Source organism: Henckelia pumila, chromosome 3 (assembly GCF_033568475.1).
Source record: "Henckelia pumila isolate YLH828 chromosome 3, ASM3356847v2, whole genome shotgun sequence".
Lineage (NCBI taxonomy): Eukaryota > Viridiplantae > Streptophyta > Magnoliopsida > Lamiales > Gesneriaceae > Henckelia > Henckelia pumila.
Window position 1 is genome coordinate 193,132,292 of NC_133122.1, and position 18,853 is coordinate 193,151,144.

The following is an 18,853-nucleotide window of genomic DNA, read 5'->3' on the forward strand; positions in this document are numbered from 1 at the left end:
TGCGGCATTTGTTTTGCTCTACATCACCTAACCAGACCAAACATGTTGAAATAAGAGCGGTGGAGATAATCAGCTCACGTCTCTTGTTGGACCAATTTAAGAAGTAGGAGTGAGAGAGAATGTATTTAAAAAATTTTAATTAGGAGCGAGTCTCTAATGTATTTAAAAAGGACCATGAGAAAAAAGGACATGTATGTAAATTATCTCATGGATCCTTTTTTTAAATAAGTTAGGTTATGCTCCCTTTTTCCTAAATTCCCCGTCTCTTGTATTTCTGTGTTTTTCTTTCATTATTTCTTCTCTCCTCCGACCGTTCTGTGTTCTCCGCCTTTGGTTGCCCACCGTTTTCTCTGCGTTTTTCAGTTCCAACAGTTTTGCGTCGTTTGGCTTCTATTTGGCACTCGGAAACTTCGTACGGGCAACAAGTTGCTTCTTCAATGTTTTTTTACCTTTGTTTTGCTTCTATCTGTTGCACTTGTTTGGTTTAGATTTGTGTTTGGTTCTCTGTAATTTATGTTTTTAGATTTATGTTTTTAGATTTTGTTTTACACTGGAAAAGGAAATGAATAGCCAGAGATTCTCTGTACAATAGTGATTAGTGCTTTATTATTTATTATTATTTCAAAGTGTTTGTGCTTTATTTTCTTTTGCTCATTCACGGGTATTTGTTATTTTCATTCTTGATTTTCTCAAGTATGAGAACCTACCACACTCAACCGGATATGGATAATACATTTAGTATGAACAAAATGTTTTAATGCAGTCAATAAATGTGATCAATTACTAGCTACTTCTCCGGGTCGATGAAGAGAAACGTGAGCTTGTTCTTGGAATTGTAGATTTCACGAGACAGTATACATGGGACAAGCACTTAGAGACATGGGTTAAGGCATCCGGAACAAAAAAAGAAAACAAGTTTCAGCAATAAATAAAATGAATAGAATTAATTTTAAAAAATGCATGATTCAAAATATATATTAAAGATAGCTAATATTATATATAGGTGTAACTTCATAATTAAGGCATTTTAACTATAGGTACACAATGATATACGAGGGTTTCTTTGTCAAAGTTGATGATTTACTTTAATTTTTTTTTGTTTTACAAAGTTGTTAAGTTGGGAAGTGATTGTAATGAAACCACTCGATGACATGAAGCTTTTTTCCTTGAAAAGACCAACCCATTGATAGAGAAAATCCTTAAATCTTTTTAAGCGAACCATAGGAAAAAAAACAGAGAAGAACAAGCCTGAAAATCCATGATTCGAATTGTTGACATTCCTTTGCTTTATTAGGTTGCTTTTAACATTATCTTGTGCTGGCATATAAACTGTATGTTGATTATGTTTATGCAATACTTTATGTTCTAATTCTTTAATCATTGAGTTACTTTTAAAATATGTTATTGACAGAGGCCGTTTTAATATTTTAGGTTGACTGCTGCTCTATCCAGATATCTGCTGGAGGATTTCATATTGTGAGCTCTAGATTCTTTTTGAATTTTTTGTGTTCTTATATATACTTCTGCTTCCATTTTTGATCAAATTTTGAAACGAAAAAGGATGCTATTTTTCTTCTTCTTTTCCTTCGTGAGGGGTCCTCTTCCTGCTCCTACTACTGCCCACATAACATGCAAAGATGCAATTTTAAACTACACATCATTTTCAATTTTTTATCTCCCCACTTTTTTATCTCTCCATCTATAGATCCCCACATGAACTAAATATTATTCTTACTGGTTTTTTTTAAATATGTGTTCTTTGAACTGGTAAAAAATGAGCTTTGTGTATGCGTAATTTAAAAGTCCATTTGGATTAAGAATGTTTCTATGAAAATCAATTTTTACTTTTAGAAAAGTTAGGTCGAACTTTTACTCATAGAAAGAATGCTTAAAAAAGCTAGAAAAAAACTACTAGAAGAAAGACCAATCTATAGTTTACTTGATTATTTGTTCTCCATTCTTTAAAATATCCAGTGTCCATTTTAATATGGTTATAAAGTAAGTTGTCATACAAACAAAAATTCATGAAGGTCATACGAAAGGTCCAATGTATAAGATAAGATGAACGAGTTATGTATTTATGTTCAATCTCTGGTTTGAATCAATCTTGATGAACCTTGAAGCAGTGCGGAGACTAGAGACTGTTTAATTTTAATTCATTCCACTTCTCTTATTTCCGAACAGCTCATGTGACAATTGACAGATCAATTTGCGATGGTGAAATAATATAATTCCTGTTGTTTCTGCTTGGTTTTTTTTATTTTGACTGCAGCTCAAGTCCCTGATAAATAAGCTGACAGAGGAGAAAAATTGTGCTACTTTGCAAAACAACAAACTTCAGCAAGAACTGGTAAGCCTCTGCCATCCCTGGTATTATGTGCATCATTTGATCACCTCTGCTTAGAGTAGCCATTTACATGAAATTCCTCATGGTTTCATCTTAAACAAAACGATGAAAACAAAATCATGTTTCTATTTCTTCCACTCGTGTGGATTGCATTTTGTACAACTGAAAACTACCATTAAAAATACAATCTAATTTAATGGGCTTTAAAAAAATAATTTAATGGGCTTTCAACGGTCATTCATATGTTTATTTATTCCGGTATGACATCTTTTTTCAAGATAATCCAAGTTTCATATCTCGTCATGCTTAGAAAACCACCAATTTATTTGGATCACCTCTGACTCTGAGCACTTGCTGTTAAACCTGAACATCAACCACCAATAATCATTTATTGAGCTTCTTGTCAAATGCCTATCCATCAATACTCTCCAAACATTGTTATCACCTCATTAAGTAGAGCAAAACATAAAAATATCCTCCAACTTAAGCTTAGTGAATGTTGCATAAGATCCAACCCACTGCAAAATTCAAGCTTTGCCTTTTTATTCTATAATAATAATAATAATAATAATAATAATGATGTCATTTGAGTTGAAGTAGGTTAAGAACATGAAATTTTCTAAACCTTTGTGGACTTACGCACGAAAATGATTGAACATTCAGCACGTAACTTTCAATCTTCATTTCTTTTCTTCTGTACTTTTTGTTAATTTTTTGTTTTTTCCTACGGTTTTTTGGCGAGTTATTTGCACCAAATACTTTTGTGAAATATTGAAAATGCATACTTCAAATTTTAATAAGCATCTTCAACCCTGACCTTTTAAAAAATTAGCGCACTCGCCTCTTCAGATGAGTAATTGTTGTGCACGCGCCCCTCATGCGACTGAGCTAAGATTTTGATTTTTTTTTTTGCACCAAATACCCCTGTGAAATATTAAAAATGCATATTTGACCCCTGTGAAAATAATTTTTAAATTTATTCAATCCATAATACACAATTTTTATTAAAATTTAATTATAAAATATTTAGCAAACATTTTTTGTTTTATTAATTTTATTTTTAATTTTAAGTTTATTATGATTATATAATTATTTTTTTTAAAATATTATTATTTTATCTTGTTATCATTATTTTATTAAACTTTATTTTTGTTTCCAACTTCTCAATTAAAAATCCATTCATAAACGAGATTTAAATATCTAAAATTACCAAAATATTAAATCAAAATTATAATTTCATGCATATTACTTTTCAATTTAGGATTATAGAATTTTGAACCAAAATCTAAATTTTTTAAAATGCATTGCAGAATTTGCATTAAATAATAATACACAATATTTATTAAGATCTAATTATAAAATATTTTTCAAATATCTATTTTTAATTTTATTTATTTTTATTTTTTAATTTAAATTTATATTTTTTAATTAATTTATTTCTAAAAAAATAATTACTTTATCTCTTTATCATTATTTTATCAAATCACTCCGTGTTTTCAACTTTTTCATTAAACATGATTCATAAATAAAGATTTAAATATCTAAAGAAATTCCAAAATATTGAACCAAATGATAAGTTCATGAATGTTATTTTTTCAATTTAGAATTATATAAGCATGTTATTTTTTTAATATTTATTACAAATTGTGCAATGCATATTCTCGAAAAATTTAAATTTTGGTTCAATAATATATAGTCCTAAATCGAAAAAGCAATATGTTTGAACTTATCGATTTAGTTCAATATTTTGATACTTGAAATTATTTAAATACTTGTTTATGAATGCATGTTTAATGAAAAAGTTAGAAACAAGAAGAAAGTTTAATAAAATAATGATAACAAGATAAAATAATAATTTTTTTTAAAAAATAATTATATAATCATAATAAATTTAAAAATAAAAATAAAATAAAAATAATAAAACAAAAAGTGTTTGCTAAATATTTTAAAATTAGATTTTAATAAAAATTGTGTATTATGGGTTGAATAGATTTAAAAATTATTTTCACATGGGTCAAACATGCATTTTTAATATTTCACAGGGGTATTTGGTGCAAAAAAATTTCCAAATCTTTGCCCAGTCGCATGAGGGGCGCGTGCGCAACAATCACTCATCTGATGGGGCGAGTGTGCTAATTTTTTAAAAGGTTAGGGTTGAAGATGCCTATTAAAATTTCACAGGGGATAAGCGTGCATTTTAAATATTTCACGGGGGTGTTTGTTGCAAATAACTCATTTTTTGGCATTCTCATAATGTGTATAAGTTATTCTAAAATTCAAGATTCAACACCCTGTTTTCCGTGTTCTTTTCTGTTTATTGCAAAAGATTCCTATGCTCTTCTTCTTTGCCTGAAATTGAAGTGTGGTTGAGTAGATCTTTTTCTGATTGTAAGCAATTTGGATTGTTAATCTTGGATTTGGATTAAAATAAGGTGTGATTTTACGATGCAAAAAAAAGTCTTTAGATTTGTGCAATGTTGGGTTCTCTCTCATTTGATTCTTTATAAGGGGAACTGCAATTTTGCGCTATTGTTTACCTTGGTGATCTGTTTTTACTGTAGAAATCCCACGATGCTGTTGACTTACTAGCAATTTACCTTGGTTCTCCGACTATCGTCCCAGCAAGAACCCTAGACCATAACCGTCTTCATTTCCAGTGGTTCTCGATGTCGTCGAACAATCCATCGCAGCTTCTTCCATCTGGTAACGGACGCTTACTACTTTCTGCTTTCGATTCCTCTAGTATTTAACCATGTGGGTGTTAATTTTTCCACTTATGCTGAAAATTTGTTGATGGAAATGTCTGGGTTCGATCGCTTTACCTGAGAATTTTTATGTTTTTTTGTTATTTTCTTATATATTTGTCCTGCAGAGCTGATTGACCGTTGCATTGGGTCGAAAATTTGGGTTATAATGAAGGGCGACAAGGAGTTGGTGGGTACTCTCCGAGGATTTGATGTCTATGTTAACATGGTGTTGGAAGATGTAACAGAGTAGTAAGTTTCTGACTGAAAATTGATTTCCCTCGTGTCTTTTTTTTTCTTTTTATGTGCTCGTGTTTGATTTGTTTATGAATGGAGGTATTTATAGAATTAAGATTATTTTCTGGAACATCCCATGATTTAAATAGATGCAACACTTCAGATTTCATACAATTATTTAGAGTTGAATTTTTTTTCCCTTCATCCAAACCTTGCTTATGATTGTTATTCTTGTACTTATGTTCGACGAAAGTCACACTTCTTTCTTTTTACTGCAGTGGTGTCTTTGGTTTTGGGATATCGAATAAATGCATCAATGTTTGTTTGCTCAATATGGATAATCAGTTTATGAAGATAGTTTTTGACTCGCATAGTTTATCGTATTGTTATTGGAAGCACAAGCCAAAGTAAGGTTCATAGTTGTCGTAAAATCCAAGAATAAGGTGGAACACATGACATTTATATGGTTGAAATCTGGGTTATTTGGTAGTTGGTACAATCTGAATATCGGAAAGAATATCATCATGAATAATCTTATATTTACTCTGTAAATTATTGAACGACAGTAAAAATGAGATATGTCCAGTCTACATCCAAAAATGAAGTGTTATTATCTTTCATTTTTCATTTAGGTTTACTCTCACAACATAAATCTAAGGTGCAGTTGAAAGATTACATAAACTCGCCAAAGCTATGGCTTCATGCCGAGGCAATGACCTGAATTGAAGTGATGGCATTTTTGGTCTGTTTCCACAGTGTGGTGACTCAGCCTCGAGTTGTTGTTTAGTGACATGTGCAAACAAGAAATATTAGTTCTCATTTTTTGTGGTGATTTGTGCAAAATCCGTCTGTTTGCCTATGTGAATTTAGTTCTCTTATTGGTAAAAATACATTTTTATCTCTTTTTTGTTAAATGAACTTTGGAGAAATATGATGAGTGCAGTAAATTTAGTGAATCGTGGTTGATTAGGGCCTGATTCTGGATGATTATTGCACTTAAGGACTGTTTTATTTGATTTTGTTTATGCTTCATTAGTATATAAATTTTTATCTTTTAATCTTTTGAGGTGGATATTTTTCCTGAAGGTCCTGATACAAGTTTTTCCTTGAAATGTTTTACGTATGCTATTCTTACCGAAAATTGGTGCACAAATATGTTCTTATTATCTCGAATTTTATGATTATGCCGTACAATTGCTCAAGATTTCTTAAAAAGTGGACCATATATATTATATGTTAATGGGTGGATGGTATGAAGCATGAACCAAACACAGGATATTTTTATCTTTTTTTTTTTTGCCTTGAAATGTTGTATACATGCTATGCTAAGTGATTTATCTCATTCTAGTAGTTTCTAAGGTTCAGTATGATGTGTAGCAAGCCATTATTTTTGCTTTTATTGCATCATGTGTAGCAAACCATTATTTTTTCTTTTATTGCATCCTTCAGTACCATTTCCGATTCTACAACATCAATCATGTCCAAGACTCCAAATTGAAAACTCGCACCCTACTACCGATCAGCTTTTCAGAGCTTCGACTTTTGTACAATTTGCTATTTTTAATTTTACATGTATGTCGATCATATTTTAAGCTTTTTGTGTTTCCTTCAGTGAGATCACTTCTGAAGGGCGTCGAATCACGAAACTTGATCAAATATTGCTAAACGGAAACAACATTGCTATAGTAAGTAAAACAAAACTACTGCAATTGTCTCTGCGACTCAAATTTAGCTCAGTTCATTTTGTATTGCCTATTAAAGAATCTTTGGAGTCAAAGCTAACAATCATTTTACCTAACGCAGCTGGTTCCTGGTGGCTCCCCGGACCCAGAATGAGGTACGCACCTCCAATCTTTAACTTTTCAACATTCCGATTAGTGAAATCAGTGTTTGGGGGGAGTAATTTAATTTCTGGCTTGAGAAATACCGAGATGTATCAGTAATGAGTGTATGATGCTGAGTTTTACTTGAAAAAGAGGCGCATAAATGCCATCTATTTTCGAGGTCTATGTATTTTACCTTCTGTTTCACCGCTGAAGTGGTGCTGCATTCATCATTCAGAGACAGCACGTAAAAGTGCGATATTTGAAATTTATATTATGACTATAGACGGTGTAAACCGTCCTGAAAGGCCTCTAGCCTTTTCTGGCGGACTGGCACTGGAAGTTTGCCATCGGTTGAACTTGGCCTTGTTCTCTCGAACTGGTTCTAGCCTATACCATTTCTTGTTTTTACAATCGGGCGTAAGTCGGTGTAACGCCCCGAAAATTAAGTGACCGACCTGATCACATGCATGATATTAAAATGTTTAATTTTCTTGTTTGTTAGAATTTTAAAGTTTAGATTTTGCGTGTTAGATTTAAATTATTTTATTTCTAATGCTTGACGTATTTTTGAGTTTTTAAATTTTAGAGGACGATGTTTGGAGGCATTCAGATGAAGAGATACCCGGACACGATAAAAGGTATAAGAAATTATTTTATTGATTTTTGGGCATTTGGGCTAGTCAGTAAAATAAATTTATTTAAATTCTTTAGGGAATAGACTAGACCTTAAAATTATTAGAATTTAATTTGTAGGGAAAACTTTATATTATATGGACTGGGTTGGTAGAATGAATAATAAACTCTAGTTATTGGGCCGGGTAGGGATTTTAATTAAACCCAAAACAAAAGAAAGGAGTTAGCGTGTAAAAGAAATTAGGAGAAAGGGAGAGGTAGAAGCGTGAGAAAGAGAGGGGCGGCTGTGGCTAGGGTTCTCCATCTTTGATTCTTTTTGGTGTTCCGATCGTGTTCCGGCCTATCTCCAACCTCCGAATCGCTTTCAAACCCTCCGTTCCTCGGTGAAAGACAAGTAAATATCCGTTTCTTGACGTATCTATAAAGCCATATATTTTTCAAAGGTGTTTTGATGTATTTTTGATGATCTAGCCATGATTTGATGATATATATGTGGGTACGAAAGATTTAATGCATGTGTGTGTTTGAAGGTGAAACAGTGCGTGTATCCGTATTTTTTACTGTTCATATACGGTTACTGTACAAGTATACTGTACGTATACGCGTACAGTACCCGTATAAATTATGTATGTAAGTATTCGAAGGGGGTGTGCGTGTGTGTGTGTATGTGATTGTGTGTGTGTGTGCATGTGAGTGTATATGCGTGAGTGTGTGTTGGTAATTTTAATTGTGTGCATGTGATTTGTTTATTTTATTTGTGGGGTAGTGTAGTTGTGTGTATGTGGGTTTGTGATTTTTTAATGAGTGTGTTGGGATGTGTGTCAGTGTGTGCGTGAGTGGGGGTCTTGGGGTGTGCGTGAGTTTGGGTGGGTTTATGCGCTGTTTTTGTGCGAGTTGGTATGTGTTTGGATATTTTTTGTGTGTGTTGTGTTGAGTCTTGAGGATAAGAAAAAAAGTGATAAATATTTTATGGCTTGTGGTGAAGTTACGATTGAGGTTGACGGCGTGTTGGATAAGGCCTTCGGGTCATAATGCCCCTCAAATGAGGTTGACGACCTATTGGATAAGGCATTCGGGTCATAATGTCCCGCCACTAAAAATGACGACGTGTTGGATAAGGCCCCATCCTTGTATAAGCTTGATCGAGTGACCATTATGAAAGAAAAGAAAAGTTACGGCTCCACGGGTCGAAAGAAAAGAAAAGGTTTTGAGGTGTTAATGTTTTGATGTTTATGTTGTGGTGTAAAGAAAAAGTATAAGGTGTTAATGTTTGAAGTGTCAAGAGTAAAGGTATAAATTTTAAAAGAAAGTGTTTGAGACGTTTGAGGTGTGAAAGTTTAATGTATTGTGTAAAAAGTCTCAAGTAAATTTTTAAAAGAAAGATGTGGATTGTGTGCTTGTGTGCACATATGCTTATATGTGAAATTAATGAGGTGCTAAATTTTTAAAAGTTGAAAGAAAGGTTTGAAGTTTATATTTATGTATTTGTTATATCCGGTATTACTTGTTGAGCCATTAGGGGCTCACTAGACTTTATCGGTGCAGGTGAGGAAAATTAAAGAGGTGCAGTCTGGCGAGGACGGTGGCTTCGAGAAGGCGTCTATCTAAGACCTTGATGTTTTCGCGATTTTAGAAAAAAACGAATTATGAATTTTTATTATGTTGGAAGTTAAATATTTTTGGAGCTTTTAATGTGTCAGAATTTGTCCTGAATGTTTATGTTGAAGCTTTTACGAGCTTTTGATTATTTATGCAAGTGTTGAATATTAAGATTATTTTTATGCTTGAATATTTTCCAGTGCATTGTTAAGCTTTTGTTCTTGATTTTTGCACTACAGTAATTTATTCTATTATTTTTAGTTTAAAGATTTATTTATTTATTTTATGTTCCATCCCTTCCACATTTATTTATTTTAAAAAAAAATAGTCAGCATTTTTATTATTTTAGATTATATGATTTTAAATGATAAAGAAAATAGAGGATGCCACAGTCGGCGTTTAAAAAAATGAAAATTTTATGTAGCTTTCATATAAAGGCAATAAATTCGTTTCGTATATACATGTGGAGAAATTAAAATTTTTGCCAAATGTTGGTGTTTCACAATAGGAATAATGGAAGAGCACACAAATATTCTTAATTAAGTGTCTCTAAAATAAATGAATTGTGTTGACATATTTGATCACCCGTCAAAGCATGGGTTGATTTGTCCGGGTTCGGGTTCGGTCGATGCTGCCCTTAGGATTGCTACCCGAATGGCTAGAATCAATCTGCAGATTAAATGATTTGATCTGCAGATTGATCTGAATCGTTCATGCTGCCTTGGCCCCGGGTTCAACCAAATTCAATATAAAATTGGCTTGTTCTATTAGGCCGGCCCATCTCGCCATATAAAACAACGAATTGAATCAATAATTTTTTGAGAGCCAGCATGTGTCGTGGACTGTTTTGACCATGCGAATTTTTTACGCCATATATCACTTTTTTTAATAAACAATTAAACATGTAACTTGATTTTTGGGATAAAATCCATTTGCATAATTCAGTCCCCATATGAATGTTTTTATACTGCTCTCCCTCCGTGACAAACACATTTGATTTATTTTTACTCCCTAGGACAACAATTTTACATTTGTACCCCCGTTTAATCACATCAAATACACATGAACTTGTCTTCTTCTCCATTAACTTATTTTTGTTCCAAAGCTATAAAACTAAAACTCACGTCTCAAAATCTCCCATAAAATTGAAATTAGATTATGGCTTTTGAAGATCAAAGTAACCAACTAAAAATATTACATACATGTGAATAATATAGTTCGAATTTGCGGAAAAAACAAATCAGCGGAATTTTGCAAGTTTGAAGACCATGGATGATATTTTTCTATTTCCATGATCTCTTTGAGGATTTAGCCGACATATTTGTTTTGCTTGATTATTTTCAAAGTAGTAGCTGCTATATTACGTTGGCAAAGAAAGAGTTATTGCTCTTTTTTTGTTAACAGAAAAGTAATTAGTTTATTTGCTCTCCAAAAAATTCAATATAATTAATGTTATAAATTTAATAATGAAAGAGAGAGGAGAAGAGAATAGAGAAAAAAGTAAGTTTCACTCAGAACTATTTCATTTATAACTGAGAACCCTATTTATAGGATACAATTACAAGATACAAATTTATAGATAGATAAGATTGAGATATCTATCTTAACCAAAAATCTATCTTGATAATCATCTATATTCAAAATCATATCATAACACCCCTCCTTATATGATTATTTTCGTTTGGCAAGATGGTTGCTTGGGAACTTCATGGAAAGCCAAGTGTTGCCTCATTAAAACCTTGTCAGTAAAACCCAGTGGGATAAAAACCTGAGCGAAGGAAAAAGAGTACAACAATTGATATTTCTTCTTGGAAGTTTCTTGAAAACGGATGTGCCTCGTTAAAACCTTACTAGAGAAAACCTAATTGGATAAAAATCCAGTGAAGGAAAAAGAGTACGACATCTTTTGCTTCTTGTTGACTGCCTCATCAAAAACCTTGTTATAAAATTCCACTTGGGAAAAATCATAAACAAGTCATAAGAATTGTTCCCCCTGTTGCAAGCATAAGTTGAAATCTTTAAGTCGTTGCCCGATATTGAATCCTTTTTTTTTCTCAAAGATTGATATCGACAATGCCCATATGAAAAGATTCGCCACATTATCTTCGATTGATGCTTATATAAAGTACTTCAGGACTAAAAATCTTTTGATCATTTAAATGATCAAACATTCATTAATGGATATAATATATCAATATAAATGTATTTTAGTACTTTGTTGTGTACTATGACTAATTAACATATATTCCTTCTGGGAAATATCGGATATATTGCTCAAAAGAAAACTTCATATATTGCAAGTTTTCATCTCATATTTATATTTCAAATATTTGACAGTTTTAGTAAACTCTTCTGAAGTACTAAGCCGATTGTATCACATGTGTCTGGATTATTGTTATTTTTAATCCATTTATTGACTTATGTAGCTTTATCAAAAATATAGTCATGAAGGTTGAATATAATTTGATTTGACACTTAAAATCTTTCAGATATTTTTCGAATCATATAAATACTTAGTCAACACAACCATGACAATATAACTAGTTTCTCATAGTAAACTTCAAATATTTATGAAAAACTTCATGCTACAAGAGAGATTTACATTTTATGATATTCACATCCCTTTGTCGTTCGAAAACTCATTGATATCATACTGAGATTTCATAAATATTCTTCAAGAATAATGTTATCTTTATTTTATTTGATCGGTCATTTTTCAAATCACTTCTTCTGGAGTTTTTGATCTGTTTGTTTCTTATATCTTTTTCTCTCAAGATATAATATCTTTGAACTAATTGGTAGACCAAGCTTCTGGCGTATTTCAAAATTACTTGCAAGTAAGATGGTCCTACAAAGACATTGATATCATAATTTTCAGATACATGAACCTCTTCTTGGGTTTTACTATTATTTATGTCATGATCTCTTCAAGACGATCAGCCTCCTTAATTTGGAATTTTAGTTATTTTTCCATTCTTTTGAGTAGGGGTTATTGGTTTAGATTTAAAACCAATTAGAAAGCGAGAAAACAAAAATTGTTCAACTGGAACAATTACAATAGCTAATATATCTCATTACATCAGACAATGTATTTTAAAACTAAAATCTGAACATCGGGTTCATTTTATAGTTTAAAGACAATACATTCTCAATGATATATATATATATATATATATATATATATATATATAGCTTATATGTTCCTCCCCTCAATGTTGGAAAACATTGCTTAACTTAAACAACAATTGAGAAATCGCGTCATAAAAATCTCATTTTTTTTTATTCGAAATATTGAATCATAAGAATCAAAGTATTTCCAACATGTCTTCAGTCTCTTCGGGAGATTTCTTGTAGTGCATTTAACGCACAATCAATAACTTTTAACCCATAAAACTTGGCTCAAAGTCAAAATTAATAATAATTAGTTGGAATAATATTTACAATATTTGATGCAGGCAACATATCACATCCCAAAATATGACGCATTATTTTCAAAATCTATAGTCTATTAGTTGATTGGAGGCATTTGATAATTAATCAACTAAACCATTTTTACTGATTGTATATTCTGAAAATATATTCGCAAACATCAGGTTGCGAGTCGTGGACACACGTTTATAATTACTTTTCATTCCAAAAAATATAGGGATTCGGTCCCAATTGAACTATTTATAGCTATACTATTAACACATAAGAATTCTTGAATTAATGTTAGAATCCTCTAGTTCTTTGGTTCAAGAATCATCTTATTTATCAATCAAAGAACTTCTGGTTAATTGGATAATACCCTTGTATACTATCAATAATTTATTATATAATTGGGATGTCAAAACCAATCAAATATGCCACACTATGAAAGTATTTGTATCAATAAGTTTAATTGGTATGTAATCTTCTAGTTTGCGATACCAAATTTAAGTCTATGACATCAACAAAATTTTATTTACGATATTAATAAACTTCATGTTTACAATATCAGTAAATTAAAATGTCAATAACCTTTTGGTTTATTGTGATGTCTATTTTATCATACTGACATTGATACAATACTATTTTCGAGAAATTGAGTTTGTGTACCACTCAATTTTATTTTGATATCTACTATAGATCAAATGTCTTGATATTATATTTATCTATGAGACATAATAACAATATTCATTATTAACAATAATGTCATTTTTTCTTCAAGAAATGTATATTAACTTTTCTAGAGCAATTTTATAATGACATACTATATTGAGTGAATATTGTCTTTGGATTCAAAAAACTCAAATACTATCAAACACGTCATTTTTCATGATAACCAAATGATCTTTTGGATATTTAATACATCTATGTTAAGTTATTTTAAAAACATAATTTGGGTAGTAATCAATTTTCTCCACAAATTATGTATCATGTTTGATAGAGATCCTTTTAACGTACTTCATGTACGATTTAGTAACTTCTTATACCTCATATGTTGAATATAAATATCGAATCATTTGAGTCCTTATATCTTAGTTCACTGCGGGTGAATTAGTATTTATTTGAAATGACAAAACCTTAATGATCTTCTGAATCATTTAATAAATCCATTTAGGTTAGGATGGAAATATTATTTTGGGTATGTAACAATGGCCTCACAAATTTATTTCATTGAAACCTGTAAAATCTTTTAACGTACTTCAGGTACGTTATTCTGTAAATAGGGATATGAGAAATCAATGTACATCTAGTACAATATTTTTTTACGATATTTTTTATTTATTTATCGTACTACAGGTATGATTTTTTTTTAGAATACTTGAAACATATAGTTTCTAAATATTCATGCCGATATTTTGTAATCTTTATATATTCCACTTCTAGTGAAATAAAAAAAATCATATTCCTTGAAAATTTAATCAACACATGACACAACATATAAACTATGTTCATTCACTTTAGGGAATGAATCACATCAATCAGACGACTTTCAATATTAATCGCTTTTTATTTACTAATCTATTGTTAATTATAGATCAATATTTTTCAAAAATATTGACAAAATATATTGACAAAATTTTGATCTCAAACAATATTCTTCAAGAATTTTGATAAATATATTGGGAGTACTACGTTTATTATTCTTCGGAAATATTAACAAATTTTAAATCATTGATCAATATTCTTCCAAAATACGATCAAATCTTATATATCATATCAATATCATTCATGATATATATCAATAGACTTTGCATATTAGTTCAATATTCAAGAATATTGATAAAGTTTAAATCAATATTTTTGAGAATATTATGTATCTTCTATTTTTCATCAATATTCTTCAAAAAAATTTGATATATACTAAATCTTGTATCAATATTCTGCAGAAATATTGATAAATCTTTAGATTTTATATCAATATTCTACATGAATATATATAGATATATCTTTATCGATTTTATTCATGATTGATGATAAACCTAATCAATAATTTTATAAAATATTTTTTAATTAATTGAAATATTATTTATATAATATGTAAAAAATATTTATTAACGATAAAATATTTTTTTATAATCGCAAAATTAATTATATAGTTTGTAAAAATATGTTGAATAAAATTAATTAATATATATATGACGAAAATATTTCTTTTGGTGTAAGATTTGATGTAAATGAGTTGGAAATGGATATTGTGTTTGGTGCAGAAATTGCACTATTTTAGTGCAAAATTTGCACCAAAATGGTGTTTGTGGTTGGAAATGGCCTAAGCAAGGATAAAGGAGGAGACCAGGTGAAAGAAGTTTCAAGTTAGTGGAGTGGGTTGGGTAGTCAAAGAACCATCTCGAAAAACTAATCAGAGACAAAGAAGATAATAAGACTAGGTCAATAAAATTGCAAGAAAGTGGGACATTTAGTGGAGCAAGTGGGTTGCCGCATCAGCTCGAAGAATAGTTAAAGCAAGTCATCATAATATTTTAAATGTAGGCCAGGAATGAAAAGTTACCGTAGCAGACCAAGTCAAACGAAAGTGGAGAAGTAATGTGGCTCATGTTGCTAAATTTGTGAGATGACACTTGAATGAACTTTCAGATTAAAAAGAAGGAAGGAAAACAAAAACGACTCTCTCTTTCTCACACACACTAAACAATCAATCAACAACTCAATATTCTCTCAAGTTTTATAGCAAAATTCTGCAAATTTCAATTTTTCGAATTTTTGTCTTTTATTTTTGAATTCTCGGTATATATTTTCTAGTATTATTTTCATAGTCCCTCTTGCTTTCCAACACTCATTCTATGTTCTTATTGTAAATTTTGTCCATATTTAATTTATAATGGCAAGTTAATTTTGATTACTATTATTAAATGTTTTATCTTAAATTTTCATGCTTCTATAGTTTCTCAATTTTCGACGCTTAACCAAAGAAACTGAGACCAAAAATTGAATCGAAGCTCACATTCTTTTGTTTTAGAAGTTGGATTATATTATTTGCATGTATTTTTTTTCATATTTTGGTACTCGCGTGCCTGTCACACCCAAAACAAATCCACTCGCCAATTTTTATTTGCAAACAGATTGTAAAAAGTGCCAGGTTTATTAACTCTATTTGGGTGTCTGTAGCCGTGTATACATTCATATATATACACATATACAATTTTAAAACATAAATACAATAATTTTTGTTCGGTTTTCTTACTGAAGTGAAAAAAGAAAAAAAAACTTCCCACTGTTTTTCTTCTTTCTCTCAGGCTGCATTTGAGTTAATGGATTCAAAATTCATAGATTTTTATTTTAATTTTATTTTCTAAATGAAACAATAAATTGAAGCTTAAATCCAAATCTTATTCGTTTAACACAAGTAATGACAAAGTAGAATAAATTTCAAATGACACTGTTATTGAGCGAAATAAAAATCCATTATAATTAAAATAAAATACTATATAAACATGTCATTGAAACTTATAATCTTACTTATATAAACAATAAAAATACATTCGGAACCCATCCTTCCAATTGCAACCAAATATATTTTGCTCTCTTTTTCGTATCCCAACATTAAGACATTTTACTACACCTTTCACAACTTTACTCTATTATTATATCGAAATGACCCGAACATAAATTCCAAGGAAGTAATGCTGCGAAACAAGCTCAAGCAACAGCTTTTTGACATTTCATTTTAAGAACCTGAACGGCTAGGCTAATCTTCATTTCGTAACTTGAATAGGAAGTAAAATGAACCTTAGTTTCATCCACCCTTCAATCACAAACCAGAACCACAAAGCCGAAATACATTACAGGTTCTTGTTTATTTGTTTAAGCAGAAACTACAAATATCCCAACCTCTTTGGCTATCCTAAGTTCCATTGTCATCCGGGGATATCAATCACTCCATCATCCCATAAATCTGACCAAACAAAGCTTGAATCTACGACACAAAATTCACATTTTAAGTCATAGAATTAATGCCCACATAGAAGTTCTGAACCGAGCAACCCACGAAAAATGATAAAGAAAAGAAATGATGTGAACCTTGCTGCAAGAGGGAAATCAGCCAGATACTAGTTTTAAAACAATGCAGAGTAGATTGAGAAGTATAAGAGGAACTCGTAAGTATTGGGTTGCATATATGAGACCAAGAATCTGCCCCTTGAATGAATTTCTCTTAACCCCTGAATACTCTTGGAAGCTCCATCCTCTGCGGGCAAGGAATCGATCCTCATTTAAAATGGCCAGTGCATTTGCAAGAAGCAGGCAACCTTCCAGCAGCGTCCACAGCCCCATTTCCTGCAGCATGTGATATATAAATTCTATTTTCAAAATTCCTGCTAATGTGAATAAAATTGTCATGTTTTCTTAAAATAATTGGATGAACGCATTTTAGAAAGCGAAATGCATGATGATTCTGTTCACGTATGGGGTAGTTCGATATCAGAGGAGTAAATAGAGATGATTGTGATTTACTCAACCAGAGTTATAACAACTTGAGCTACTCTTCAACATAGAGTTGATGAATAATAGTTAAAATGTTCAAGTACAGGGACATAGTCTGATAAACCAACAGCAGTCGGTAGAAGATGCGGTAACACATTTGAATGGATATTTCAATATCCATCCATAAACAAGACCGAAAGAGGTCCAAGCCTCAAAGAAGAAGATCAAGAATCTTCATCACTTTTATGTCATCTCTCTCTATCATATGAGATCCAAATAGCATAAAAGAACAATTAAAATGAAGATCATACTTGCTAAATAATGAACGTGCATCTAGCAAATGGATCCAAGACAAGACGCAACAGGCATAAGACAAGGCTTACTTCATTCATAATGGTTGCACTATGACATGTAAAAGCAAGGCCATAAGTTCAAAAGAAGACGAAACTAGATGAAATTGACATAGGAACTTCAGCACTTAGTTGCGGCCATTTAAAAAATACTCTATTCAGCATTTAATTCAAAAATCACTTCAAATCTGGCAGAGGTAAGGCATATTTCACAACTTACTCTTAAATTGGGACTATTTTAACACTTTGATGGATTTAAGAGCTTAAAATACATCAAAGAAATGAATTGCTTTATCAGCAGAATAATGTAAAAATCTAATAATGTTTGTCACATGAACTGAAGGGGAGAGAGCAGATCCTTTAGTCGATTGGTTGGGGGTACGGAGGATATTAGGATTTTGAAAAAAAATATGACCGATTTCAGCAAGAAAAACGGAAGGAAAAGAATGTTGTGAGATACCCATCTTTCAGGTTCTTTTGGCAGATGTTACAAACTTTGCTTTATAACCCTTGAAAACCAAAATTTTAGAGCATTCTCATTTCTCAATTCGAACCACAATAGCTAGACCTTATAAGATACAAGCTACTTAAAGACCCAATTCAAACCTGAGCTTCTAACTGATATTGACAGGAAAACAAGCTGCTTAGAAACCCAATTCAAAACACAAAACAAAAAAAGCGAACAAAAGAATGTAAAAAAGAAGAAGATGACTGGATCGGTGGAAAAAACTCCAATTTAGGGTTTTTCTTCCCAAGTTTCGGGGCAAAATGGCAATCTTCGCAATGAGTTAATGGGATATCAGATCCATGAATTGAAAAACAAAAACACATCTGACATAATCGGAGTAAATTTCAGCTAACCTTGTCAAATTGGGGAATACAAATTGGCTTTGGATCTTCTTTTTTTCTGAATAAAGTGTCGTCCTCCAAACTTTGTTTTGATATTTTTTTCTTTTTCTTATTCCTTTTCTTTTATAGTATATATACTATATAATATGAGTCGGGTACCAATGCTTTAAAAAATATCAGAATAATTAAATTTAAAATTTTCATGTAAAATATTTCTCATTGCCCCGGGCCAAAAAATATGCAAAATTTTCAAACTGATTCAGGATAGAATTTTCCTTTTTGTACCGTACGTTCGTCGGTGGAAGAAGAAGTCATATTTTTGGTCTCAGAATTGACCCCAATATGTGGAAAATACTGTAATAG

The 18,853-nt window shown here is 31.1% G+C and overlaps 2 protein-coding genes across 5 annotated transcripts; one reads left to right on the forward strand and one right to left on the reverse strand.

The window, feature by feature from the left end:
* Window positions 1-221: 221 nt before the first annotated feature.
* On the forward strand, window positions 222-9,653 carry LOC140887596 (sm-like protein LSM5). Of its 3 annotated transcripts, none has more exons than XM_073294941.1 (9): window positions 222-412; window positions 1,432-1,476; window positions 2,273-2,350; window positions 4,909-5,050; window positions 5,220-5,343; window positions 6,941-7,013; window positions 7,132-7,165; window positions 7,741-7,792; window positions 9,333-9,653. In XM_073294941.1, exons 4-7 carry the CDS (start codon window positions 5,014-5,016, stop codon window positions 7,162-7,164), a joined length of 267 nt encoding a protein of 88 aa, XP_073151042.1. In that variant the 5' UTR covers window positions 222-412; window positions 1,432-1,476; window positions 2,273-2,350; window positions 4,909-5,013; the 3' UTR covers window position 7,165; window positions 7,741-7,792; window positions 9,333-9,653. The 3 variants fall into 3 exon arrangements, with proteins under 3 accessions (XP_073151042.1, XP_073151043.1, XP_073151040.1); XM_073294942.1 differs by having other exon boundaries at window positions 270-425; XM_073294939.1 differs by lacking the exons at window positions 222-412; window positions 1,432-1,476; window positions 7,741-7,792 and having other exon boundaries at window positions 2,279-2,350.
* A 6,629-nt stretch (window positions 9,654-16,282) lies between these two features.
* On the reverse strand, window positions 16,283-18,631 carry LOC140891871 (uncharacterized). Of its 2 annotated transcripts, XM_073300539.1 has the most exons (3): window positions 18,503-18,631; window positions 16,890-17,144; window positions 16,283-16,785 (listed from the first exon to the last, which is right to left on the reverse strand). In XM_073300539.1, the coding sequence occupies exon 2, from the start codon at window positions 17,139-17,141 to the stop codon at window positions 16,908-16,910; it is 234 nt and encodes a 77-aa protein (XP_073156640.1). In that variant the 5' UTR covers window positions 17,142-17,144; window positions 18,503-18,631; the 3' UTR covers window positions 16,283-16,785; window positions 16,890-16,907. The 2 variants fall into 2 exon arrangements, with proteins under 2 accessions (XP_073156640.1, XP_073156639.1); XM_073300538.1 differs by having other exon boundaries at window positions 16,285-17,144.
* Between the last annotated feature and the right edge of the window lie 222 nt (window positions 18,632-18,853).

What these genes read in the sequence shown, in the direction of transcription:
- LOC140887596 (XM_073294941.1), top strand. Translation starts at nt 5,014, where the DNA reads ATGTCGTCGAACAATCCATCGCAGCTTCTTCCATCTG. An exon ending in ATCGCAGCTTCTTCCATCTG is followed by an intron (nt 5,051 to 5,219) that starts GTAACGGACGCT and finishes TTTGTCCTGCAG; the next exon opens with AGCTGATTGACCGTTGCATT. An exon ending in ACGGAAACAACATTGCTATA is followed by an intron (nt 7,014 to 7,131) that starts GTAAGTAAAACA and finishes TACCTAACGCAG; the next exon opens with CTGGTTCCTGGTGGCTCCCC.
- LOC140891871 (XM_073300539.1), bottom strand. Translation starts at nt 17,141, where the DNA reads ATGGGGCTGTGGACGCTGCTGGAAGGTTGCCTGCTTCTTGCAAATGCA.